At 39.6% G+C, this 27,927-nt stretch overlaps 1 protein-coding gene across 2 annotated transcripts in view; it reads left to right on the plus strand.

Moving 5' to 3' along the window:
• Window positions 1-27,927, plus strand: part of RPS6KA2 (ribosomal protein S6 kinase A2) — a 279,807-nt gene that overhangs the window by 205,478 nt on the left and 46,402 nt on the right. For both annotated transcript variants that reach the window (XM_040598483.1, XM_040598481.1), the window contains exons 6-11: window positions 2,194-2,300; window positions 9,662-9,699; window positions 10,454-10,596; window positions 18,486-18,556; window positions 19,358-19,446; window positions 27,081-27,145. In XM_040598483.1, coding sequence (XP_040454417.1) covers window positions 2,194-2,300; window positions 9,662-9,699; window positions 10,454-10,596; window positions 18,486-18,556; window positions 19,358-19,446; window positions 27,081-27,145 — 513 coding nt within the window. The remainder of the gene's footprint in view (window positions 1-2,193; window positions 2,301-9,661; window positions 9,700-10,453; window positions 10,597-18,485; window positions 18,557-19,357; window positions 19,447-27,080; window positions 27,146-27,927) is intronic.

Here is a 27,927-nt window from a genome sequence, read left to right on the forward strand (position 1 = left end):
CTACACCCCAGCACTCTCTGTCACCAACATGATGTCCCCAGCCCTTGGTCTCTTTCCAGTGTGCAGATACAGAGTGTAGGCAACCACCTAACACACACTTCAAAGATAAGACGGGGACCTTTCAGGTGCCATCCTCTTGAGGGGGAGCTCTGTTTGCTTCTCTGGGTTTGGAGAGTTACTGGTGGGCTAAAAATTAAAAAAGCGGTGAAGACAGTACTTTTATTCAAAAGTTCCCTAGCTTTTTTTTTTTTTTCCCCTCATCCAATTCCTGGTTCAGTGACATGCTGCAGATTGTGATGTGCAGCACAGCTCAGGACTCCAAGTATTCACCTTCAAGGCTTGTGGGCTAATGCAAGAATACCTTTGCAACAGGTTAATTACATTGCCAAGTAATGATACTTGTATAAGTACTCAGTTCATGGTAGCAGTTATTTTTAGTATAAGGGAAAAGATTAAAGCAAAAAATATCCTTCTTCTGTTTGGCATGAAATCGGGCTTTGCTAGTGAGGCAGCGTACTGTCTTAGCAAGGGCCTCTGAGGTTTCATTGAAGAGAGAAACTCTTTCCTACAGAGGGCAGTTACCCCTCCTGCACAATCAGGGAACTCAGAAGTGAAAGAGAACAGCTCAGATTTTGTACTCCTTTAAAACTTCACATTTTGTCCAAAGCTTTTCTAATGAAATGCAATGCATTGACTTCTCTGATTTATACTATAGAGTCCTCTGAACTCGACAGTTCTTTTACGTACTCCTTTTTCCAGTGTTTGCAGCTCATCCTGTCTAGCTATACTTCACAGCTCTTTAGTGGCAAAGTATCACAAGGGAAGAAGTTATGGGAAAACTTGTACTGCTTGCAATTTGTTAATTATGGACTTGGTTGAACGGTATTGACTTCAGTGGACTTTCAGTCAGATCCCATATACTACAGCATGCGTGCATGCAAAGCTTGTCTCTCTTGCTCTGTCTTTCTGAGACATCTGACTTTAACTAGGGATATCTGTATAGATTAGATTTTTCCTGATTCTATTTATTTCATCTCTTGCCTACAGTATTTATTTTAAATCTTATGAATAATTAAATTTATTTTGATAATTAATGCAATTTTTATGTTCAGACTAACTAGACTAACTATTTTTGCTTCTGTATCCTTTTTCTTTCTAGCCTTTGCAGTGATATTCTTAATTAAATTGTGACATCTGTTATCTGAATCCTCTTTTCCTCTCAGCCCTCTGCAGCTTCTCAGAGCACTCAAGTATTGTTTCTACCCCTTTCCAAGTGCAGAGAGTTAGTTTTAAAAATAAGCTCAGCAACTTCTACTGTAGATATTTACATATGACATGTAAATTTTTACTGAGCTAACTCATTTTACTTCTGTCATACATAGCATTCATGCCTGTGTATCCATTATATCAGCTTCTCTTTCTGCATTATTACCATTGTACATATTGAGATTTAATTAAAGAGAACTTAGTAACACCTGGGATATAATGAAATCTGAACCAAAGGGGTTTCTTGCCATCTGAGTTTTTCTGAGTGTTTTTTCAATTACAGAAGTTTCTTCCCATCTAAAACAGAGTTTTCAGTGTTAACAGTATCCATATCAGCTGTAGAAAGGAAACAACTGCCCTCGTTTTATACCTCATCAGGCCCTGGGTTTTAGACAACACATCACTGCTTAGGGCATCTGCACTGAGATATCCTGAACCCTGAGTGTATGTGGTTTTAAATCCATCTCTGAGTCTTTTCATGCTGTGTATTCTGCTTGGGTTTGGAAGCATTGCACTTCCCCAGAGAGGTTGCCCCATGTTATTTCATTGGAATGAGGTGACAAAATGCCAATATTTTAGCAAATTAGGAGATAAGCAAAGCACTGAACGTACTGAATTTTGCATTCAGTTCCAAAGAGTTAGAACCTTATTCATATTACTATGACATGATGTCATCTAAACAGATCAAACAGATGAATGAAAGCAGCATGTTTTAAGGATCAGAAGTATTTGACAGATCAAGTTTTGTTTTACAAGGGGAATCTGGTAAGAATTGTTAATGTGAGCTCAGACAAATTATGGAAATTGAACCTGATATGATGGTCCTTCCAGTATTCCTGAGTTAGACAATTTCTTCCCCATGTCTGTTTAACACAAGCCAGCCCACCACTCTCCAGTAAATAGATGTGTTCTTCTCTTTCTCTCTAGGTGATGTTTACAGAAGAGGATGTCAAGTTCTACTTAGCTGAGCTAGCCTTGGCATTAGACCACCTCCATGGTCTTGGAATTATTTACAGGGATCTAAAACCAGAAAAGTAAGTTAATGAGAAAGAGTGAGCTGAAATGCAAATATGCGATCTTTTAGCTCATTTCTGCTCCTTGTCATGCTATTAAGTCAAAAGGTGCCAGAGGCTCTGCCTTCCTTCTTGTATGTGAGACTCTACAAGAAGACCCCCCCCAGCAGTAGGATCTCCATATCATATCATGTCATGTCATGTCATGTCATGTCATGTCATGTCATGTCATAACGTATCATATCACATCATATATTTTAACATGAAGCCAAATATTTTGACTGCTACAGTGTGATGGGGCCTCTGTGTGCCCGGCCTTCAGTTTAGTGAATGATCTCAGTGCAGGATTCACATCTCTGTGCCTGTGACTTCAGCATCATTCTCCCATTTGCAGCGTTTAATCTGGCCATCCCTTTGTTGCAGTTTAAACTGCTCAAAGCAACTTCACTTCTAGCTCATCCAAAATATGTCATGGTACTGTTCAGTTTTATTGTAGCCATTGCTTAAAGTAAATGAGCATCTTTGAAAACTAGAGTTCATATTAGTTCATGAAAGACACGATAATCAGGATTTTAAAACCACTTTTATTAACAATCCAAAATATTTTCCCAAGAATTAGTCTAGCTTATATTTGCAGCTATTTTCTATTCCTAATGTGGTACTATGGAGCATTTTCCTTTCTCTTTTTTCTTTGTAGTATGTCTGTGGACTAAATGACACCCTTAGAGTTATCACTGGGAGTGACGTGATATTGTTTTTATTCTGTGCTACTTGCCTGGTGCTTGCCTGCATCTTCTATGCCAACTCCAGTAAAACAGGCCGTAACATTTCAAAGCTACCAGACTTTTAATGTAATGGTCACCATTATTTAAAATAGATGACCACTGATGGTAATCTAGCTGTTGCTTACACTTCCAAAGTATAACAGCAGAGCAGCCTTTTCCTTCTATGACATGAAATTAAAAAATATGCAGCTCTTTCTTTAAAGTGGAGTGCTATTGCTTTCACACCCATGGACAAAATAGAGACCAAAAGCGATGGAAGTTGGACTTTGTAGGTGAGGAGTTGAAGGAGAGGAAGGGATTTCTCTACAAGACAGTACTATGTGATTTAAACTGAATTTTATTTTTTGGTTACAAAAATAATAGTAGTAGTACCATATAAATGCATACAGATGTATATAATGAGACCTCTCAGTCCTTTGGGCTATAGACTCTTTCATAGGTGACTGAAATTTCCAGTCTTGCCCTTTTATGCAACCAAAACTGACAGAGTCTTTGGCAAATACAGGAAGTTATCCTCCAAGTTAAATAACTGAAGGGAGAAGCTACCAGTTTGTTACTAATATGAAACACAGGTAGGCAGCAGTCACACTGTAAGTGCCACTGTCACGTGCTGTTGCATCATCTGCCAGTAGCTCTTTGGTTTTAACTTAACTCTCGATTGCTGTTTTGTTCATTCAGCATCAACCAACATGTACATAATAGAATAACTCCAATTATAGGTTTTCCATTTTAAACCTTCTTTCTAGTGAGTGTTAGTATAAATCACACACCACTTTTCTTTCTGGTGTTAGGTGATGCTGGTTTTGAAGGTAACATATGACATACAAAGCTGCTATTAGAAGGCATTCAAGTATGAGCCTGTATATTCAAATATAAGTCACAGTGTTGTTACATTTATAGGCAAATGCTGTAATTTTTTGCTTTACAAGGAGTTAGAAACTAAGGAGAAAATTAAGTGCGTGTCAAAACTATTCACTGTATTTGAGATACTGAGAAGCTGATTTTTCAGCATTCTCAGCATTAAGTGCCATTTTGTGTGCACAAAGTGCATCTCTCACTGACTTCAGTTGCAAGTGAGACCACTTGAAATTTCAACAGACCAAACTGCAGTGCCTGTTTGAGGGATCAGTGAATTGAGAATTTAAAGCTCCCCTAAGAAAGGAAAGTGTCACTGATTTGCCGTTGTCACATAGAAGTATGTTGAAAAGGCACAGATGGAATCTGTTCTCTGTGCATTTTTGTCTGAGCTGAGACCAGCCAGCCAGCCCCTTCACTGCACTGCTCTGCTAAAATCCCTGGGTATTACCTGTTCCGACAACTGCAGCAAGTTTTCTCTGGAAGAAAACAAAAAAGTATCATCATGTAACTAAAGACCATTACACAGTGAGATCACTGTGTAAAGTTAAGGTGGCAGCCCTCATTCTTGTATTTCCTAACTTTTGAATATATGGTTTATGGTCTTTAATGTACAGTTAAATACATACCAGTGATACAGTTGAACCTGGATACAACTGTCAGTCATAGTATAAAATTACTTTAGAAAAATATAACTGTTGTTGTACAGGACAGGGAATGACCTAGACTAGTGGAAGTCTAATTTATACCTGGGGATAAATCAGGATACCTGATTGAAAACCATATCCTCCGAAAATAGCTTTATAAGTGCAAAGCATATCTGTAGTCATGCCTAGGACAGCAGAGTATGACAGCCTACAATTTCACTGGAACTTTAGGTTCAGATTAAAAAATCAGGTACAGCAGAAAAAAAAAATTTATTCTGAAGGGGAGGAAAGTGCTATATTTTTAAGTTACATCTGGGAAATGATAGCTTTCTAAATAAGACAATAAAATAAAATTAGAACATCTCAGGATGTTCTCATCCTCCCCTTGCCTCTGGGCAGGCTCAAATATATCACAGTCATTACAGGTGTGTTGCTAATGTAGTCTTACCTAGTAGTCTTAACTTAGTGCTTACCTAGTAGGTAATCTGAAATGTCTTTGCTGTAGTTGGAGCTCATTGCTCTTTGGCCTGTGCCCCTAGATTCCCCGACCTGCTTGCTCTGCTCTCAGCAGCAGCCTCAGGGGATTGTGAGCACATCTTTATCCTTGGACCCTCCTCTGTACCTTAAACAATCCAGCTGCTGAACTCTTCTTCACCAGTCAGTCTTTCTAGGGGTTCAGGAATTCTCATTCCTCCCCTTTGTTTTTTCTTGACCTGTGTCTCCTCTGAAGTGCAATGTACAGAATTACACCCACGTCTTCAGGAGAACTGTTACCAGTCTGATTAGAGCACAATGTTTACTCTTACCAGATTTGCAGAACTGGAGATAAATTAATTAGTTTTTAATTTCCCGATTCTCTCTTCCCCCTTTGTTAAAGATAGACACTGCATTTGACCTTCTTTCATTGTTCAGTGCTTCTGCTGTCCTCCAGAAGCCTCCAAATGTAACTGTTAATAGGTTAGAGACTGCTTCAGTCAGCTTTGTAAGTATCCTGAAACAAAGTTCATCAGAATTGTTTGTGTCAAAGAAGACTAGTTAGAAAACAGCACCGTTCAGACCACTTGAAAGAATCCTCAGTACATTAAAATTTAAGGTTCGACATTTAAGATTCCCTGAGCAAAAATCCATATTAACAATTCAAAGCTATGAATTAATTTTAAGTGCAACCAGAATATATACTCTGGGAGTTTTGAAAGTTAGCTGTACTTCCTTTAAAAAGGCAAGCAATTGAATTTTCTGGTTAAAGTCTTGTTTAGAACAAGCAGATGCTTCCTGTAAATTGTTGCAGCCCAATTCTTCTCCTTGGGTTGTCTTGGTGGTTTCAGTGGCATCCCTTGTGGAACAAGATACTGTTCAGTCACACTGAAACCCATGGAGTGAGTTACATGGTGAGGCATGTCTCCATTTAAGAACTGCATGATCAAGCTATTAAGTACAGTAAATATACCGAAACAGAAAAATGGGAACTTATTATGAAGTAGTATATGATGCGTATGTTATTTCTTATGCTGTGGTTTAAGGGTATGAGTGACTCAGAAGTAACCCTACGTTCTGCAAATGCACAGACTTTTTTATTTATCTTTGCCTTTTCTATCTCCAGGTACCCAGATGCACCTTGATACAGTTCTGTCATGGGGGCTTATTTATGAGGAGTGGTTTACGCTGTAACGCCCTTAGCTGTCTGTACAAGGGACAGCTCATATAACTGCTCATATAACAACTCCAGTAATGTCGAACTATATTTAAAAAAACCAAACAAACTGCCACTGTTTAATGCAGCATGTTGCAAACCTTACTAATTAATTTATGAATGTAGCTTCTCTGTGTAGAAAGGGAAGATCTGAGAATCAGCAAAGGACAAAGACTTATGGTGGAAAATAACCATCATCTTCCACTGAAGTAAGCAGTCCCTTTTTGGGACTTCATGGTGTCAATTTAGCCACAGCAGAGATGAGTTTGGTGTAAGAGTGTTCAGCGCAGTGAGATAGTATGGGGTCATGCAACCACTGAAATGACAGAAAACATGGAGAGTTTCTGAGAACCTTCATCTCTTTGGGAGATATTTGGACACTCCACTCTATCTGGTACTTTCACAACAAAACCTGCGATCAAATTTAACACTCTTTATGAAGTTTCAGGTTTTCTTTCCAACCTGAAAATTTGGCTACCATTTCTGAAAAACATGGAGTGTGGGTTGAATTTTCTGCAAATCTGAGCTGACTTGGAAAGAAACTTAAATCATCAAATAAAAAAAAAACCAGCATTCCAGCTTTAATAGATTTGGCAGATCTTCTCGTTGATTTAGATATGTCAGAGTTCGAAGTGAAGCCTAAAAGACATGACTTAAAACTAAGAAAAGAGAGAGAGAGAGAAATAGGGGACAATTGCTTTGGCCTAGATTCAAGACATGCTATAAAATAATGTCAACAAGTAATAACAAAGGCTTTTTATCCCTTGCTAAAGTTACAGCAAAAAAATAATATGGAGTTTGCAGTCCTAAGTTCTACTATGAGCTGCTTCTGTAATTTGGTGTATGTCATTCCCCCACTACTACCTTAGCTGTCCTGCCTCTAACATGGAGATATTCAGCCTTGATTTTCTCAAGGCATACTTTTAAATTGTCGGTGAAAGCGTTTGAATGTTTGTGGGATGAGTCTGAGGCTAAAATGTTGTTGTTTTGAAATAACAGGTTGACAATGACAGCATCCTGTAAAAACAGTCAAACCTTAAACTGAACAAATAAAATGGAAAAAAGTCATAGTGAAAGGTTATCACTCAATGGGATTATAGCCTCTTTGAACATTTAAAAGTAGTCTACTTCTTATAGTTTTTTATAATTTCAAAACAATGATTTAGGTAAAAGTTTTTTCCCAAGCCTGAATCACAACTTCTAGTTCTTTTTTCCCTCCTGCAAAATAATACTAGCTTATTTCAGATTAGCTGATCCTGCAAACCATAGCTAAAGTAATTGTGATTGTCACAATAGAATTTCTACTACAGACAGCATAGGATAAAGAGGAACTGCAAAGTGATAGAGATAGAAAGAGAAGACAGAAAATATGATCAGATAGTAAGTTTGCTTCTACAGTCAAAGGAAAACCATTTGTCTCTTGTAATTTGGATGCTTAGAAGCAGGTACGTTTTTTGTTTCTTAATGTCACTCTAAGATAACTCAGTGCAACGGTTTTTGGTTTTGGTTTGGTTTGGGGTTTTTTTTCTCACTGTTAGCATATTTTTTTTTATTTACATCAAATGTAATTTTCAGTTCAAAACCATACCATTGTATGTGTTGGCAGATGGCAACTGTGGAAACACCCAGCTGTCCAAAGGGTGCTGCCAGGGGCCACAGGGGAAGCTGCAGGCAGCTGAGGGCACTGTATGAGGGTGATTAGGGAACGTGAGACGGAGGAGGGAACTGTAGATCAAGTTTTAGGGGATATAGGACACACATCCATAGGAAACCAGGATCCGTTCATTTTACTGCTCATGCAAACATTAAGTGTGAGAAAGCCTGTTGTATGCTTCTGGCTTGCTTAGCCTAAGGCAGTATTATCAACGCGATAGCTGCGCTGGTATTGCCTCCATACCTTTCATGAGGGGAAGGGATGAAAAACATGTATTGTATACACAGAAAAACAGCATGGATTTTCAGTAGGACATTTGTAAAATACAAAATCGATGTTTCTGGGGAAAACCCCACAACCTTTGAACTGCATTGTTATTTATAGGGGCTTCCTGGGTGTGGGGCAAAATTTTGGGTGATTTCTGTGAACTTAACTCCCCTTTGCTGTTTTTCCAGAGCCAGGTCTGTGGAGTTGATATGTTCATGCTCACTTCCACACTGGCAGGTGCTTTATTCTGTTCTCTTCTGAAACACAAGCCTCTCATTTAGGGATTGCAGTTACAAAAATACATTTAAACATGCCTGTTTTAGGCTAATATTTCAAAAATTATGCCTTGTCAAGAAATCTGGGGAGAAAGAATAGAGGTAAAGATGTTTTTATTGAGAAGAAAATTCTTTAATTATTGAACACACAGTAGTGACTCAGCTGCTGGCCTTTGTTTGATCCTTTCTTTGATGAATTACACAACAACAGTCTGTTCTAAACACACAAATGAATGACAGAAGATCTTCTCTTTTTAATTACATTTCAGCACAGAGACAACCTTTCACAAAACCGCAGCCTAATGTGTTTGTTTCACTTCTGTCTTATTTTCTTCCTGAATAATTGAATTAAAGTGACTCTCTAAGAGAAGGGAAATACACAGATAGCTGACACCTCGCTAGATCATTTTGAAAAGAGAAATATGCTAAATATAATTAGAACTGAAGAAACACTACCCTCATTTCTGTGTCAGTATTTATAGGCAGAAAAGTTACCAAAATTCATTATTTGTGAAACAGTGCGGTGTTCCTTCTTGTTTCCATAAAAACTAGCAATGCTTTTTGGGAACTACAGTCATTTTTCTTACAGAAATGTTGGAGTGCCTTTGTGAGAATAAAGTATGTTGGCAGGTGGCAAACGTGAGAACACTTGAACTTGGCTTCCAGGCTGAATTTTCATTTATGCTTCTGGACAGAATAAATCAGCAGGGTCTGAGATCCATGCAGTTAGGCAGTGACTAGTCATTGTGCTCTGTTTTATTATTTCAGCATGATCGTATCTACCTTTGGAGTTAATTTTAGGTCCAATGAATCCAAGCCATGATTATTTGTGTGCTTGCCTTTATTATATGAGAAAAGCAGAAAACCTGTAGCTCCTTCTCCTGCTGGAAGCAGATACTCTGCAGTTGCTGGCTTTGAACACTCTGTTCTTTCTGAGCTCAGTTTGCATGCCCACCCTGAGCATGCTATGGAGTAAGGAAGAGGGTCCCCATACAACTGCCACAGGCCGTGCATGCTTCAGACATGAAATTAGATGGAGCTTTGAGGATCTTTCTTCTTTCTGGAGGCTTATAATGCACTGATGGTTTATTTACATATGTATTTGAGTCTTGCACATCTCCATATCAGTCTTAAACATGTTTTATTCATGTTTGTTAACTGCACTCTATGCCTGCCTAATGAATGAATGTTTGCTTTTTTACTTTACAGCATTCTTCTTGATGAGGAGGGCCACATTAAGGTAACAGGTAAGTGAGGAACAGAAAACTTAATGTTTACAAGCTCATTTATTTTTTTTCTGCAGTGTGTTACATGCATCTTGGTCTTTGTTTGGAAAGAGTTTGTTTACAAAAACTCAGAATCCAGAAGAGTTTGAGTGTTGGGCTTCTCTTCTCTGCAATTCATCAAGCATCCATGCTGCACAGCACATGGAGAACATAGCATTTTCTTGGTGAAATTATACTCTCGACTGATATGAAGCATGCAGGCTTGGCTGCCTACCACCGTGGATGGAAGGATGCTTCCAATATGACTGCTCACTCCAGATTAAACTCTGAGCTATAACTGTGGAGAGGACACCTGGAAAGACATCCCTTTCCCACCCTGGAGATGCTGTCTGGCCATTCTTTTCACTGTGTCCACTGGGGTTATTATTCCTAATGCTTTGGTTATCTGAGCAAGAATCCTTGCCAGCATTGTCTTCTTCAAACCCAAACTGTGATTTTTTCTGCTTATTTAAACTCCCTCTTCTGCTTTGACTCAGAACCTCATCCTGAACAAAGGAAATGATACCCCTACTTTCAGAATGTATTAACAAATGCCAACCAGGCACTCGACATAGGGAGAGCTTCAACACACATGTGCCTGTGGCCTTTCTCCACACAGGCAGAAGGGTGTTTCACTGGCTGGTTGGTGTGTTTTGTTTGAATAGTTTAAGTGAGCAAAAGTGTAAATAATCATTTTTATAGGCCTGACAAGTCTTTTTCATTTCAATCTATTTAGATTTTGGTCTGAGTAAAGAAGCCATCGACCATGACAAGAGAGCATATTCATTTTGTGGGACAATAGAGTATATGGCCCCAGAGGTGGTCAACCGACGAGGACACACGCAGAGTGCCGACTGGTGGTCTTTTGGCGTACTCATGGTAATGGAAAAGTTGTCTTTGTTGGAGGGGTGGCTGAAGGAGTGATCAGAGCCCTCAGATAAAAAGTGCCACTTTCAGCAGTTATGGGTATATAGGAAAGTAGATGTGTAGTGATTGCTTGATCATTTTCATTGCATCAGCGACAGTGAAGCAGCTGCTCCTGGAAGTATATGAGGTAGCATTTGGTGCTAGGTTCTCTCTCTTCCTTCTTACAGTCCTTTGCTGTCTCAGTTGGTTAACATGAGTCATGAGTATTTCTGCTGCACAGAAGCAGGCCAGGGCAAACTTGGAAGAGCACAATCATTTCAGAAGAAATATCTGCTTTTTCACTGACATGGTTTCTGTTAGGGAGCAGTTCCTCAAGCAGCAATTTTCAGATGTTCAGGACATCCTCTTAGACAAACTCAGAAATTTACTCTCTTTTTCTACAAAATATAGATTAGAAAGGACATATATTAGTGGGCACCCTGAATGTTTCACAGGACTTCAGTGGTTCTTTTGTCATTCATCTGTCTCCTTCACATCAGCATTGCTGACTCTGGTTCCACTAATGAGATTCAGGTAGTTTTTGGACTGGTGGTGGATCTCCTGTAGTCTTATTAGCTGGTGGGAGACTGTCACTCAAAACCTCAAAAACCTCTTTTTTCTTCTGGTGGGAAAAAAAACCAAATACATACAGGCACTGTACCATCCCTCCTTTCTTGGTTTGCCCCATTTTGCTGTGCCTTGATTATGACTAGTTTGGGATGTTTGCGTTGCCCTGGGTGCCTGCTGATGTTGGTTTTAAAATGATGTAGTGAAACAGTTTTAAAATGACGGCTCATCACAGTGGGGAAATCATCAGAAACGGACATAAATATCAATTGACACAGAGGAATAGCTAAGAATTTGTCTTTTACTTACATGTCTTTGCATTAGATTATCTATCCCAAAGTTGTAGTTTTTCTTCACTGTTGCTTAACCTTTAAGAATCCTGCAAGATACTCTGGAGGTAGTTCAAGTGGAATCAATATGAGAAACTGTGCTAATTAATTTTTATACATGAAAGTCAATGAAAAGTTAGTTGAAATGCAACATGAATTTACCAAATATCAGTCATGCTAGATTAATCTGATATTTTACTTGATGAGACAGCTGTCTTTTTCTAAACAAAGTAAATTAAATGGATTGCATGAGCCTCCATTATAATAAAGTATTTGATATGGTGTGCAAGGGAAATTAATTAATTGAAGATACTTTCTAGTCCAATAGTTGTCCAAAGGTGGTATCATACCTATACCATCTGTGAATGCATCACAGGGGAAAACACCACAGAGAGAAAAGGGCTATTTCAGCTAAAGACTAATGTTGCCCCAAGAGCAGGTAGGAGTAAACTCTTTGTTAAATGTCGTTAGTCTGGAAAGCAGAAGAAAGCTGCCAACCACTTGAGAAGTGAGGCCCTGGAAAACACTTGCCAAGAAGAGTTCTGCGAGAGGTACCTGACTACAGTGGAGCTGCTTGGCTTATGAGAAGGACCCAATAACATCCTCCTGAGTGCTGCAGTATTTGACACTGAGATGCAGCATCAGCAAAGTTTTTCAGAGAGGTATTGAACCCCCCTCAAACCAGCAATCTAAAATTAGGTGTTCAGGTGCTGACCTGCTTCCTCCAGCACTCATCCAGCCTCTTCAGCCTGTGATGCCATTGTTGCTGAGGAGGACGAACAGAAGATCAAGAATAAGTTGTTTTGTGACACCATTTTTTTTTTAAAGCTATATGAATGCTGTAGGCTTTATGAAACAGTTATTCCCAGCATCATTTTATCAAGCATAGTGCTGTCCCTTGATCGCAAACCCAAACCCAAAAAATGCATTTATTACTCTTATAGGGATACATTCAGATAATGTAGATGATGATGCTTTCTCCTGAAGTGTGCAGGCTGCAGGTCTATTCATGTGTTCAGTGCATGGCCACCAATAGGCAATGCAATACAGCGCAGCACTGCAGCTGTGGCTGATACTGCACCTCACCATGGTCATCATGGCTCCCTTGCAGAACCTGGGCAGAAGCATAAATTAACATGGCAATGTGCTTTTCTAGTACAGCTCCATTTCCTGTGGCATAGAAGCTATTTTAGGTAGCTATTTATTACACTACATACCACAATCCGTAGAGGATGTTTAAATTCTGTTTACCTTTAAGTAGACAACTGGTGCCATCAAAGGAAGGAAGGATAGGAAGCCAACATGAAAACTAGTGAGAATTTGGGGTGGAGAGGGCCTATATCTAGCTTGTTGACAGTAGTTAGTCTAAGTAAGTATTGTAATTTATTATATGACTTTAAAAGGAGTGGGACAGCCTTATCTCCTATGGCCACAGATCCATTTGTGGATGCTCAGCACTTCTGAACCATATAAGTTTATTCAGGAAAATCAATAGGTTATGTCCTATATAATAGATATATCCCAACGCTTTAGATTTTTTATTATGTATTTAGTTTTGGAGGATAGCTGTGCCTTCTCACTATCTGTCTCCAGTTAAATGATGATATATTTGGTGTATAGATTGTTTTTCTTTCACCTGCTAATGAACTCGGCTCCTTCCTCCCTGCTTTTTGCGAGGCTTTTTTTTTTCCTCCATCTCTTTTTCCATCCCCTCCCCCAGGGACTCAATGTGTTAGAATTAGAAAAGATAACAATCCGTATAAAAGAAGATGAGTTAGAGTAAATTCTTTTATCTGTAAGCTAATGCTTTAGGCTTTTGAGTGCTACCACACATCATAGACAAAAGCAGCTGTAATCATTTCAATCTTTTATTCCTTTTTGAAAATTAACTGGCTGGGGCAGAAAAAGGGTATTTCCATACACTAAAGGTGTGCTGTCTTTCCCTCTGCTCATTTCTCCTTGTTTCCCTTGGTCTGTCACTTGTATGGTCTATTAGGGAAGCTGATTTTCTGCCAGTCAGAAAAACTGAAGAAAATTAAATGGCATCCAAATGATTTATTAGCATTTCCTCTCTAAGTAATTTGCAGTATAATGTGAAATGTACAAAGAAAATACACCAGTTGGTGGAATATGCATAGATTGAAAGGAATTGAATGCAATAGTGTAACTCTCACACCTAAAATTTCGATCAAAAGGGGAACATATTATGTAGATAGTGATAAAATGGCCTGTAACCTAGCCATCAAAAGAGCAACCAACCACTCTCTTGTCTAGTCTGTTCTGTGAATAAGGGATTAATGCTACAGTATGAAGAGGCAGGTTGCTGGCAGCTACTTGCCAACCTGCATTGACCAGGGCACACGCTAGAATCAAGCTGAGTGATCCTTGAAGGCAACCTTAAATGAGGTGTGTTGTGAGTATTAATATCAAAACAAACTTGTCTGAAAAAGTCTAAATTCTGGTCTTGACTTATTCATTATGTTATTAATTATTTTATTATTATTCAGTGGGAGTTTTACTATCAACAACAGTAAAACTTCATTTACTACCAGCTAAGTCTTTGACACAGGCCACAGAACTAAAACCGTTACCTGCTCTGTTCATTTGCTGCTCAGTTGGCTTGAATTGTTTCATGGTAGCTTAGTATGTGTCAATGGGTATAGTTATACAAATCTTGAAATTCACTCTTTCCAAGCATTCTAGAGGACAGTACCTGCTTCTCATGTAGTGTGTGATGACAACTGCTGGGACCCAGTTAAAATTTTGTAGTGGTGAGTTTATGTGCTTTATCATGACCAGGCGGATTCTGTTTTCTGCCTTCCTGCGTCTTACTCATTGCATTGGAGATTCTGGATAGGCCATATTCTACAAAACCTTTGTATCAAGAGATCTGAATGAACAAGCAATTGGCTTAAACTATTAGAAAGTTTTGTGTATGACTAATACTTTTTCAGCTGTGCTGCAGGAGCCTGGATGCCCACACTGCCATCTCTGAATCCCAGATAAACTGGTCTGCATGGTATAGCACGCACAAGTCTCTTGGAAGGCCTCTCAAAGCAGTGGTTTTGTAGTTCATCATACCAGCTGATTTACAAGGCCACAGACCTCATGGAGTTTGTATCTGGTTTAGTTCAAGAAAAAAATGCTGTACACCTTTGAGATTCATGTGAGCAGAGAGGGGAATATAACTAGAGAAAGAAGAGGTTTGATGACTCATTAGGCAGTCCCAAATAAAAAGAAATGTGTTTATATTCTCAGCAATGTATGAATGTGTAAGTAGTGAAGTCTTCACAATGAAAGAAAATATCCTTTTCGTATTCAAAGTAGTCAGCTCTGTAGTAATTTTGTAGTAGTAAAAATTTTGCATTGAAAAAATCAATGTGAGACATCTAAGCAATACAATCTTCTTTTGCAAAATGCCATCATAACACTTGTTTTATTCCCAGTGCAAGAGATGGGCTTCATGAACAGTATTTTGAATGTTTATGCTAGCCGCTACATGAAGGTATTCAAACCCTTTGCAAACACTAATTCTTTATGCTTCACACCTAGCAAATAATGAAAAATACTTAAAGCATTTTACAAATTATAAAAGTGGGTGGCTGACCAGGTCCAAGCTACTTGGAAAATGACTGGAAGTGCTGTGAGGGGAACCCAGCCATTCTGACAAAAGCATCTCTCTCTGCTCTCCAAAACTGAGGGGTACCAAGTTTCTCTGTAACACTGAATTTTATCTTAGGCTCTTTTAGCAGACTTGGGCTGAAGTAATTTTCACAGTCTGCTCTCCTTCCATCTGCTGGGAAGATTCATCTGGCAATCACCCCAGGCTGTGGATTTTTTCTCATTCATTATCTTTCTCAATGACCTACTAGGGTCACTTCTGGAATGTATTCCCTCAGGAAAGGTGGCCCTCTTTGCCAAGGTCTTCTCACATGTATTGCTTCTGGGGTCTCCAGTGCTGGTGTTTCACCTACTGAAGTTGGAGATTGCCCTGAAAACTAGAGAAGGAAGCACTGCACAGTACGCCAAGACCTAAAGCAGGGGCTGGATTAGATGACTCCTGAGGCCCCTTCCCATCAAGCTTTAATTTTGTGGTTCCCTTAATAGGCAGCTGAACCTGAACAGGGAATATTTGCCTTTCTTGCTGAATATTGGTACAGAAAGGAAGTCAAAGTTGGAGGGAGGCACAGCCTTCTGAAGTACTGGCTAACAGAAGGTGGCCTTCCACAATACCCAGGAAGCAAATCACTGGGAGTCAAGGAGTAAACAGATGGTTTATACAGATGGGGAAGTGGGGAGAGTGAAAACTGAGTCTCTTGGCAAAACTATAGGGTCTGCTTTAGGAGCCAAAAACACTACAGAGTTTCTTCACACCTAGGCTCAGCTCCTTGTCAACCTGCTGTGACCCATACAACTCTGTATTCATGTGCCAGGGTGTTAGCAGCCAGTGCTCACTTCTGTTTGCATGTTTGCGTTTAGCCAGATTTTTGATTTTTTGAAAAAATAAGCAGAAAAACAGGTTGTTATGCAGTAAAGTGGTAGCTTTAACTGATGACATTAACTATTTCAATTATTTTTTTCAGTCTTGTTATTTCATTGTTAACCTTCATTAAATTTAACCGGGACTGCAATTGAGAAACTGATGCTTTCTTCCAGCTGCTGCTTAGTTGAGTTCATTGAAGTAAGAAGCTCTGGTACATTTAACTCATGTAGCTGTCTTTAAATATTGATGTTAAGTGCATTTTTTCTGAACCTGAATTAATCTTAACATTAGAGCTGTGTAATTGGAGACATGTGGTAACAAAGTGCTAGCCATTAGAGCAGAGCCGTAAATATTCCCTGCAGCCTCCAGGATGGTCATTTCCCCTGCTCCCTCCTGCAACTTCAAATTTCTTTTTTCCTTCCTTCCTTCCTTGCTCCCTTCCTCCCTCTCTCTTTCCCTCCCACTCTCTTGGACACTGCATCTGAATTTCTCGCCTTTAGGTTTCTTGGCCCCTTGCAGCCACGGTGCATTTGCAGCTCTTTCTGTGATACCGTGGTGGGTAGGAACTAGTCATCTTCTTCTCACATAGTCACTGACCAGGCAGTTGCTTATATCTGTATCATCTGCATCAGCACTGTCAAGCCCATTTCTGCCAGAAGAAATGAGCTGTAGCAGTCATTCAGTACTGTTACATTAGATTTATTATAAAATAATCTGAGCAAGTGTAAGTGAACATTAGGTATTTACCTGAACATAAACTCTTTCGAAATCCTGAGGAGGGTTTGGTACAATACATACCACCTCTGCTGCTGCCCTGGGAAGCAATGTCTCTGCTCCTCATCCTCAGCATATCTGAACACTTTTACCAGGGCTAAGGCACTAATAGGTCAGAATTACCTTGAAGACGGTGTTTGAGCTCCAGTGTCATTTAGGCAGTTTTAAAAATTCTTCTCCATCGTATTTCTCTCTAGAATACGAGCTGCTTTCCCCCAGGCACCTCTTCTCTTGACTCTGGTAGGCCAAGCAGGAGTTAACACATTTGTGTTTTCCAGATCTTGCTTATGTTTGTCAGCCGTACACACTTTTAAAAAGCGTTTTCTCCTGATTTCTACTATGTCTTTTATCGCCTTGAGGTACTTTGTTACTAATGCAGATTAATCCTTCAATTAATTATAGTCAATTAGTAATCTGGCTTCTAAACCTTGCCTCTGCCCGCCTCCCAAAAATACAGTAACAATTTCATGGTTACAGTTTTCTTACGTTTTTTTATGGTATGGCCATATTTAATCTGGGGAAAAAGCAGAGTCAGGCTGTGGGGCAGTCTGACACAGGTTTTGGCAATGAAAGCATCCTTTTTTTGCACAAATGTGCTTCCTGAGAGCAGTGAAGCTACTTGTGTAATAAGGTACAAAAACTACATAAAGGTTGCAGAGTCTGTCCTACCTTAACAGGTTTTTAATTATAGCAATGAATATTAATTAGTAGGTACTTAATATATTAGAAAGGATCCAAAGTCTGAGTCACAGACATAAGTAACAGTTCTCCTTACCCTCAATGGACATTGTCCTCCTTTGTGCCTGAGCTGCATTATGTTCTTGATGTCTTGGTGTTTGTCATATGTGATGCATAACCTTCATCATCCCTCAGTCAGAGGAACCAGCTGCCACTCATACCCTCACAAAACACGGTGGCAAGAGCTGCGTGAAAGATCTGGTATAACAGGCAAGCTTCTTTAGCTGGGTTTTTTGTAGTTTTTATTACAAATGTGAAATTCCTGTCAAATTTACTGAAAGCACTGATCTGTTTCAAAGGAACTATAACTGACTGATGTTTTCACGTGTACATTAAGCAAATCTTTGATGATGATTGCTAAGTTTTGCTTTGAAATTTGGGTTCAGTTAAATGTGACACTTGCAAAATCCATCACTAAATACAGCCAGGGAAACCAAAGTGGGAGAGAAAAAAGCACACTCAAATGCCTTGAGAATGTGGGGGTTCTGCATGTTTCTCCTACAAGGTATAGCAGTGGCACCTCTAAGTGGTGCAAATATACAATCAAAAAAGTGATTCAACTCAAGCTAAAAAGATGGGGAGTGACATGTTGAACCCATTTTCTTTGCATGACAGCCATACCCATTCAGACTAAGGGTCCCTCCAGACCAATATCTCGTCTCCAGCATTGGCCATAAAATAGGTGCTGGAGGAAACAGCATATATGATGACACTTCTTCCCAAACATACCAAAACTTGGCCCCAAGTATCAGTGTGAACAGCTTGTAACAAGACTCTTGAACAAAACAGTCATGTTGGTCCTCCATGTTCTGCGTAATCCAGGCTTTCTGTGTCATTTTCTTCTGAAGTACAGCTTGTTGGACCATTTCTTTTCCTCGAGTTTTCAGTTGTGTAAGGTGGATGTAGTATCTGTCAGCTATGCAGAACATCTCAGTGCTCATTTGATTTACCATTTTGTTGTTACTCCACAGTTTGAGATGCTGACAGGATCATTACCCTTCCAGGGAAAAGACAGAAAGGAGACAATGGCACTCATTCTCAAGTGAGTACCGAAACCACTTTCATTCCTCTAACTACGATGGGCAGCCTATGGGTCCTAAGTATATGAAAGGTAGAGAATAAAAATGTGCATAATGTGCTTTTCAAAGCTATGTGAGGCATGAATTTGGTAAGACACACACAGCTGATGCCTGCATGTGACTCTAAAATTGCCTTCAGAATAAATAGTAGGAAGTGAATTGCTCAGAGCGCCTTGCAAAAGAGATGTATCATACTTTCTGTAATAATAATGTCATTATCCACAGACAAGTAGGAACAGTCAAATTTCTGCAGGACAGCATATGTCTTGTTGCCAAGTTAGAAATCTTTTCCTTTACAAATTTCCCATTCATTTAATGTTAACTGCAGACATAAATACTTGAAGCTTATCTTTGCTCAATATTACGTTTTTGCTCTGTAGCAGTGAATCACCAAGGGAAAAGCTTTATTGTCTTTGATCAATATGTGATTTAGTATAATTATTTTCATGAATTTTTGTTTGTTTGTTTAAATTCCTCGGGATTTCCGAATTTATTCCAGCAAGCTAAAAATGTGGAAAAAATTCTGTAGTGAATGACCTATTTAGGTTGCAAAAGGTGTTAGGATATTCATTAGATGTACTCTACCACTAGTGAAGCCAGTAGTAAAGCCTTCTGTATCAGGTCCTCACTCTGCATTGCACTTATGCTGAAGCAGCCTTTGCATCTGCCCATCCTGACTACTACAATTCCATTTTTTAAACCACAGTGGGATGGAGAAAATTTTTGAAAAATCTATTTTCTTTTCAAGTGTTGTGTTCTTTCAGAGCCAAGCTGGGAATGCCACAGTTCTTGAGCATAGAAGCCCAGAGCCTGCTGCGAGCCCTCTTCAAAAGGAACCCCTCCAACAGATTAGGTATGTGTGTGCATTTGACTGGGGCATTTGTTGTGGCGCTCTGACTTGTCAGGGGCTGATAATTTCTCTTGGTGCATCTTCCCTGATAGTTATCCTCTTCATTATGCAGCATTTTGCATTCCTTTCCAGAGCACAGTGACCCTTGAGCATTACTAGAGAAACTTGCAAAGAGCACAGGCAAACTGTTGGAATCTAAAGCATGACATTAACTTGTACTTTATTTTTTCAGTGAACCAGGAGAGTAAAACACCAGCATTTATTTAAAATGGGGTTAAGTTAACTTCTGCCTAAGATAACATAGAGAACTGAGAAACAGGTATCTTTTAAAATTGGTATAATTTAGCTGCAAATCTGAGGTGTGGAGCAAAAGGGAGTAGAATTTCTCTCTCCTGTTCTCAAATACATTTTCATGCTGTATCACTCTGTTTGCTAGGAAAAATCTCACAGTAGTCTTTCTTCTTACCCTAAATATATTCTCTCCTTTCTTACTAAAGTGTATTCAACCTTTGTTAATAATCCTATTTCAATTGTGCTAAACTAGAAGTGTGTATTGGATCATGTATCTAATGTCATCTGAACCTTTGTTTGGGAATTTTATTAAGAAATTAATTGCACTTGGCAAGGTCATGAACAATGCCTGGTGCATAATTTTCATTCTTTGGTTTTTACGTGGAAAAATAAGAACAGTCATATCAAGTGAATGATATGAAGATAATAGCACTGTATTGATTTTCATTTGAAAACCGTATCTACTTCTCTGAAGAATTTTGGAGGTTTCTTTTTTTCCTCACAGGTCTCATATCCTGCATTTTGGGTTGAACGAGGGAAGAATTTGCTTCTGAAGGAAAGAGACAAACTTTTCCTTCATACCTCTGTTGGGTTTTTTGTGACCTTAGGAGCAGGAATTGACCTTAAGAGCAGGAGTTTATTCCTTCAATTCCGTAAACTGTATCGCAAGAAGAAAGCTGATGTATTTAAGTATCTGGTTGACTGTCATTGCCATCCATAGGAGTTCTGGCAGCTAATAAATGACTTGTCTTTTAGAGAATGGCATAGACTGGTTAAATATTGAGACTCGTGAAGAGCAATTTGCTTTCTCTCTTGCAAGTGTTTACACTTGTGAAGTTATTTCAGATTGGACACATAAAATTAGAGGCAAAAAGCTTAATTAGGAAATAGCTTGTTCTGAGATGTGGAAGGAACAAGAGGTGCAAGAGAGGTTTCTTCCTTTCCTTCTTGCAGTACCCACACCTACTTCTCAAGTGCTGGCGGTGGTGCTGCTGAAGGTCTGCTGAGTAGCACTTTTGGTCCTCTGCATAGCAGTCAGCATCAGTAGCCAGACAGGCAGCAGAGCGCGAAACACTGGACAGCCCACTTCCATCACCATCTGCCTGAGCAGTGGGGCCTGCCGTTTCTAATAGGCACACATGGGTGTGCATGCCCATGTGTGGAAGATGGACACTCTGCTCTGTGCCTTTGAGCTTCTGCTTGACCTTTTCATGTGCTGGTAGCTCTGTCCTTCACTTCAGGTGAGGCAATGCGTGTGCTACTCCAGCCCTCTGCTTTAAACTGGGCACCATCAGACTGCCAGATTTGAGCTGAATGGATGTTTTCTACTGGGTGCAGCAGCTCAGCCAGAGCCCCTGCCTCACGCAGAGGTCAGACACAGTAGCTCAGCTGTTTTCTGAGAGAGCCTGGCTCCTGTGGACAAGGACAGTGTGGAGCAGGCTGCCTCTCGCTGTGACTGCTGGAGAGAGCCAGGAGCCAAGAGCCCTTGTTCCACACAGGGACCAGGGGGCAACCTGACCTCCTGCGGGACTGTACAGGAATGGGGAGCCAGTCCCTCAGCCTGCTGCTGTGGCCCCCCTCCTCCCCAGGGGGACACCCACATGGCCCGCAGAGGGAATGCCCTCCCATAAGTTATACCTCTTTACCTAAGTGTTAGCTCTTGTGCTCTGATACACTGTAGAGAAGACAGTGGAAGAACACATTTTCTCAGCAAGTTTCAATTGCTCTCAAGCAGTTTGCTTGACATTAGAGAAAATTAGAGTCTCGGGATTTCAAGGTTTAATCTATGTTCAGAAAAATAAACTGCTGCAGCAGATATAAACTTTTTCCCTCTCCCTCCCTCTGCTCCTTTCTGCTGTTTTCCTCCCTGTCTCCGTCTCTTGGTTTTATTCTGCTCTGCTCATTTTGTGGCTTCCCACAAGCTGCTATCCATCCAAAATGGGGCTCCAGTGAACTCAGTGGGAGTTTCTGGATACCGGTCCTTAAATAAAAAGCTATGCACTAAAATAAGCAAAGTTGTTTAGTCTTAGTCATGACAATTCTAGCCCCCATATTGTCTCCCTTTTAATAATGGGGAATTGCTAAGGATCAAGGTTTTAAACCTGAGGTTTATTGAAATACTGGGAAGGCTGGCAGAAAGGAAAAGATTATTTATCACACAAACATCCAGGGAAATAAAATGTAAAAGAGGCACAGAAAAATAGATCTTAACATTTGAAGGGTGGCGATGGAAAGCTTCTGAAGGCTTTCTCTCTGTTTTAACTGATTTGAGAATCAGCACAAGGACGATGAAAACAGACTTCTTGGTAATGGAAGAAGGAATACTTGAATGGTTGACCTAAAAACTGAACATAAGTCTGTAGATAAAAGGACTGCTTCAACTTTGTGGATTTTAGCTTTTTCTGGGGAAGGAATAATAGTCTGAATTTAAAGAAAAGTAGACTTAGATATCCTGTTTTGAAAAATCGTTGGAAATTTAATGAAGCACACTAAAATAAATGAATGATATTATGGATCAAACATTTGTTTTCAGCCATTGTTTCAGAAGTTTGAAAATCTGGAAACAGTACTTAGTTCAAACATGTTTTTAATGTTGGCAAGATGAAAGATGATGAGCTTCGAAAACCATTTTATTCTGACTACCAACTTGCGTTTTGCCATTTGATTTTGATATCTTCACAAATAGAAGTAAAGACTGATGATGTATTCTAAAAGTTCGCTTTGAAATTTTGTTTTGAAGCTTTGGATTATCAATGGAAAAAAAATAGACTTGAGGAGAGATACTCAGACAAGGCAGAGTAATCCAGTTTACCTGATTCTATTTTTAAGTCTGGTGCCTTGATTAATGCTTTAGAACAAAGTTTTAAGGAATGGAAAGTCTTTCTTCCTTTGACATCCCTTGTTATGGGCACTGTCTGGTTTTTTTCTGAGCCTATATGCTCTCCTGTACAAATAGTCTGCACAGCACTGCTTTGGTAGTACTGCACTGCTTTGGTAGTACTGCTCTGATTAAGTACAACAAATTTCAGACTATGGACAAGCATAATTTTAAATTCTTAAAAGAAACTAGCTGGAATATCCAGGCAAACAAGGAGTAACCATCTTGGAAAGGAAATTGTATGATGAAGGTGTTAGTTCATTACATTTCCAGAAATTTAGGCAAGGGAGTAATTCTTACTTGCCCTAAATCTTGGATCTGCTCAGGCAGGTAAATGAATGTAAAGAGCATTTCAGGAGCTCCCTACACTGCTGAGAAGTACAAAGGTTCCAGAGTCCTTATAACTGAGAAGCTTGGCCAAGAAAGTATAGAGTAAGAGCATGTACCAGTAGATTCAGAGTAAAAGCCAAAAAAGTAGTTATTATTTCCTTAATCTCATGTTCTCAGAGAAGACACATTCTCCTTTAGCACATACAGAACTTTGTTTCTTGATTTTGCAAGATGATCAGTGACTGTACATCTTTCTTATAAACCTTAGGAATGCATTTCAAAAAATCTAGCCCACTAAAAAGATTCTGAAGCTGTGTGGAGACGCTAAAATTTTATTACCTGAAACTAAAAATGTAGAAACTCTTTCTGCTCATTTTGAATATACAAATAATCAACTTTCAAATTTCATAGGTCTCCTTTTTTTCCCCTTAATATATTTCAAGACTTACATTATCCATAACGATTCAACAATCAAAACCAATTACAAATGAAACATTCTACTGTTACTGCCCACAGACACTTTTATTACAGGCATAAAACAATCTTAGATAATCGAGTTCTCATTTATTAACATGAGGCTGCTTTTATATAAATCCTTGCGCTTTCTAATGCGTTTAAACTGGCAATTTGATCTGAAAGCATTATTTATCTTTTTGGATCCTTGTGGGAGTGGATGGCACAAAGGAATATTTGCCGGCAGTAGGTTTGATTGTGCTGATTATTAAAGAATAATAATATAATAACAGGCTTGATGACAAAATTGAAGTTAAATTGAAGTTAAAAACACAACTAGAAATCTAGAAGAAGGTGAACTGGGTTTGGTCACGCAGTGTGCCATTGTGTACTGCACTTCAGCAGTTTGCTAAATAGCCATCTCTATGCCAAGAAGCATCCATCCTCATGAAACGGGACTTTGCAGTGACAGCCTCTCCAGTGCTTATTTTTTCTCCATGAAAGCACATCTCTTTCCAGTACCACTTTAGATTTGCAGATGGTAGATGAATGGCTGAAACATGCTGAGCAAATTCAGAAACTCCACCATAAGCACCGGTGCCTAACCTCTCTCATGGACTTCTGCAGCAGGGTCAGGGTTGCCCCTCCATGCTCCCAGAGCTGTCCCTGAACGCACCCTTGGGCCACCTCCCTCCTCCAGTTGAGGAGAAGACCAGGCCACACGCTGCTGCCTGTGGCCACAGCGCACAGCCCAAGAGGGAGCCATGGGCTACACCAGCAGATCTTGTGGCAGGGAAGATCAGGAAATAAAAACTGCAGGAAACACTGGACTTTCTCCTTGGTATAAAATTGGTTTCTGGGAATTGGAAGTCCTTCACTCTTTGCAAAATTAGGCTATTACCATTCTAAATCTCTCTGATACATTGAGCTAACCAGAGATGGAGTCAAGCCTCGGCACTCCTAACAACGTATTCCTTCTGTGCCAGAGCTCTGAGGTGGCCCCAAGTGGAAATACTGATTTTTCAAACAAATTCCTATGTCAAACTGCATGCTGCATTCCTTGCTGCACACTGCAGTCTCACACTAAGAGAAGTAGCTATGGGTGGGCTTCTTCCTTGCTCCTGATTTCTATGGTTTTGTTGAAAAAAAGAACAACAGTAGCAAAACTGTAGCTTTCAAAATAGATCCTCTGAAAAAGGCGGGTCATTCCCATCGCACAATGATGTGTCCATAAGCCTACAAGAGAGGGGAAAGGGAAACAGAGGGGAAGGGACAGAGCAGGGCAGAGTGAATGCATTAGCAGTTATCCTCAGTCTAGGAAATATTACCAGCAGCTTACAGTGTCTGTAGCATTTATCCCAGTCCTTCAAAATCAGTTTGGCACTTGGGTTTCATCCTTATGTAGCAAAGAACATCTACTGCACATTACAAAGTTTCCAGTCAGAGCCGCTGAACACAAAACATTTTTCATAAATATTTCTTCTCTGAAGAGTTGCTTAATGCAATTCTCTTCAGAGTAACTGTGTTGGTTTCATATTTCTGTTGGCATTGCTAAAATCAGAATGAATCTTCCAAGGCAATCTAGTGCCCACGTTAGACGGTGCATTGAGAAAACATACTAGGGAAGATATAGAACAAGTCTTATTACTATCCAAGCTTTAGCATTTGTTTGTTCAGTACCCATGGGCCATAAACAGCATTCTAGGGAAAAGTAAGAATAGGGTAAGCGTATGTGATATTTCACCCAAATTCTCTCCCAATCTACACCTGCTTTAGGGTCAAGCAAGGGGTTTCCTGAACCTCTTTGTGGTTTGTTAAAGTAATCTTCAACAGATTTCTTTTCAACATACTCTTCTGACCTCCCCCTGAACCCATATAAACATTTTGCATCCATATCACATTTTCCAATGAATTTATGTCACACAACTATCTGTTGCCTGAGGAAACATCTCCTGGGTTTTCTGAACCTGATACCTGCTAGCATCATTTAATGATCTATCATAAACCTCCTCAGTCATCTGTTTCCAGGTTGAAAAGTCCTGGCCTGCTCAGCCATTCCATACTATTCCTTGTTGCCTTCTTTGTTTTTTACTACTTTAGTAAGTATACCCTTTTATAGGTGAGGGTGTCAAACATTCTTTACTCAAGTTGTAGGTGTACAAGACTTGTACAGTGACAATGTAATGATGTTTTCCCTTTTTTCCTCTTTTCTCTTTCTAAGATTTGATTTCATGTTGTGATTGCCTATAACTGTCTGTCCATCATAGCCCAAAGACCTCACTCCTCAGTGGGGCCCATCATCTCTGAGCACATCATTTTGCATGGTAGGCTGGGATTGCTTATCCTTATGCACATCACTTACATTTGTCTCTACTGTAAGATTACCAGGATGGAGAAGTAATCAGAACATTCCTCTTGCATTATTATGCAGCAGGCCTGACAGACAGTCCTGCACGTTATGTTCAAAAGTGTTTGGTTTTCATATCCATTCATCAGTGAATGTAAAGCAGACTGTAGGAAGCCATTCCTGATCAGTGCATTTTGGCAAACACCAGTAATGTCTTGTTAACAAGGAGAATGGATGTCACATTTTACAAAAACTTGATAAGACCCTTCTAAAGCTGCTTGTAATGTTGATCCTCAGAAAGTACAAATACTACATATAAAAAGCTGAGTACTGTGAGGTGCTGAGTGCCTTTTGCAAGGTGCTTATGAATCCCAAGTCCTTTTGGGAATCAAGTATGCTCAGCATCGTTGTAAAGAAGTGCTGGGTACCTTTCAGGAACTGATTCCAAAATTTCAATGCAAAGCCTTTGCTTCCAGGTGTTATTTTTCCTACTGGAAAATGAAAAGTGCTATTAATAAAATCAAATCAACCCCAAAAATGACATGCTAAATCATCTCTGACAGTTGTTTAATTATTACTGAGCACCTGTTGGGTTTTTGATGGCACTGATGCAAATAAATAGAGCTAGAGGAATAAAAAAGGCAATCTTCAGTGAAGACATAAGGCAAAACTAATGAAGGAATTCAGTTCCTTACCAGATCGCAGAAGAGTTTCCCTAAGTTTCCTATAGTAATGTAACAAAAAATTAACAGTGAAAGAAACTAAGAGTAATGATTTTGGTACCCGTGCAAATTTTGAAGATGGTATTTGAAAAGGGAGAACCTAAAACTGTGGCTTACCCCAAATCATAAGTTCAGACTCAAAATACCAAAAAAGCTCCAAATGATTTGGAGCTGTGTCATTCTCCGCCTATGGAGAAAGGATCATTAGACAAGATTTGAAAATCAGTGCGGATAGAAGAGCTGCCGCTGGTGGCAAGGAGCAGCAGTGCTGTAGTATCAGGACATCTTGCTTGGGGCCTCTCCTGGCCTCGCTGGTGCATGTGCTGTGCTGCAGCTGAAATCCTGCATCTCATCTGAAGCCTGAAGAGAGTAGCTATTCAGCCTTGGCACCAGCCTCAATTAGAGAAAAGTAAAAAATACCCAGCCATCAGATTTTCATTAATAAAGTGCCCTTGCCTGTACTTATGGTAGTTTATACTGTTATGGCAGTTGCACTGTTCAGGGTTTCTGGCTTTGTCAGAAGAAAAGAGGGGATGGGGAGGAAAGCTGGAGAAGAGGTGTCATGCAGCACTCTACTAAGCATGACTTCATTTTGATTCTTTCATTCTCTTGTCAGGTGCTGGATTCGATGGAGTGGAAGAAATTAAACGTCATCCTTTCTTTGTTACTATAGACTGGAATGTAAGTGGAGCAGCATTTTTTTTAAATTTGTTATTTTTGTTAGCTACCTTTTTGAAGACGAACTACCATGCTTAGAGAAAATAAGAAATGAACTCTAACATAGAGAACCCAGGAGCCAGAGCCTTTTAAGTAGATGCCTATATCACTTGCACATATATTTGGCAGTATTAGGTTTACAGCTGGACTCAATGACCTTAAAGGTCTTTCCAACCTAAATAATTCTATGATTCTATATATACATTTGTTCACATACCCACAAATGAAAGAAATAGAAAGCTGCTTTCAACATTGCAAGTTTTTTTCTAACTGCTTGTCTTTATTCTGTCTGATGGTCTGGCTTATCACGGTACTACCTGAGGCTATTTGCAGTGTTCTGCAGAATAATTTCCACATTCAGCTCTAATAAACGTGATGCATTGATTGTGGGAGCTGGACTGGAGTGAAAATGAGCAGCTTTAAATGAAAGAATTCCTGTAATATTTCAATTTCAAAAGAAAACAGAGCCAAAGGACTGGCCTTGAGTGAGATACTCCAGAGGAAAAGGGGCTGGTGCTCTAAGTCCCTCCACCTTTCTGCTTTTATGTTTCATATTGAAATACTTGTCCCTGCTCACTGGGTTGGGCAAGCTGCACTAAATGCTAGATTTACCCTTTCCGATATCAGTGACCTCCAGGAATCCTTTCCTCTCTCGGGATTATTCAGAGCAACCTCAGATCTGCTCTTACACATCCGCCAACATTAGCTCCAAGGAGCTCTAAGACCTCCAGGTGCACTCTTTTTCC

Source organism: Falco naumanni, chromosome 6 (genome assembly GCF_017639655.2).
Source record: "Falco naumanni isolate bFalNau1 chromosome 6, bFalNau1.pat, whole genome shotgun sequence".
NCBI lineage: Eukaryota > Metazoa > Chordata > Aves > Falconiformes > Falconidae > Falco > Falco naumanni.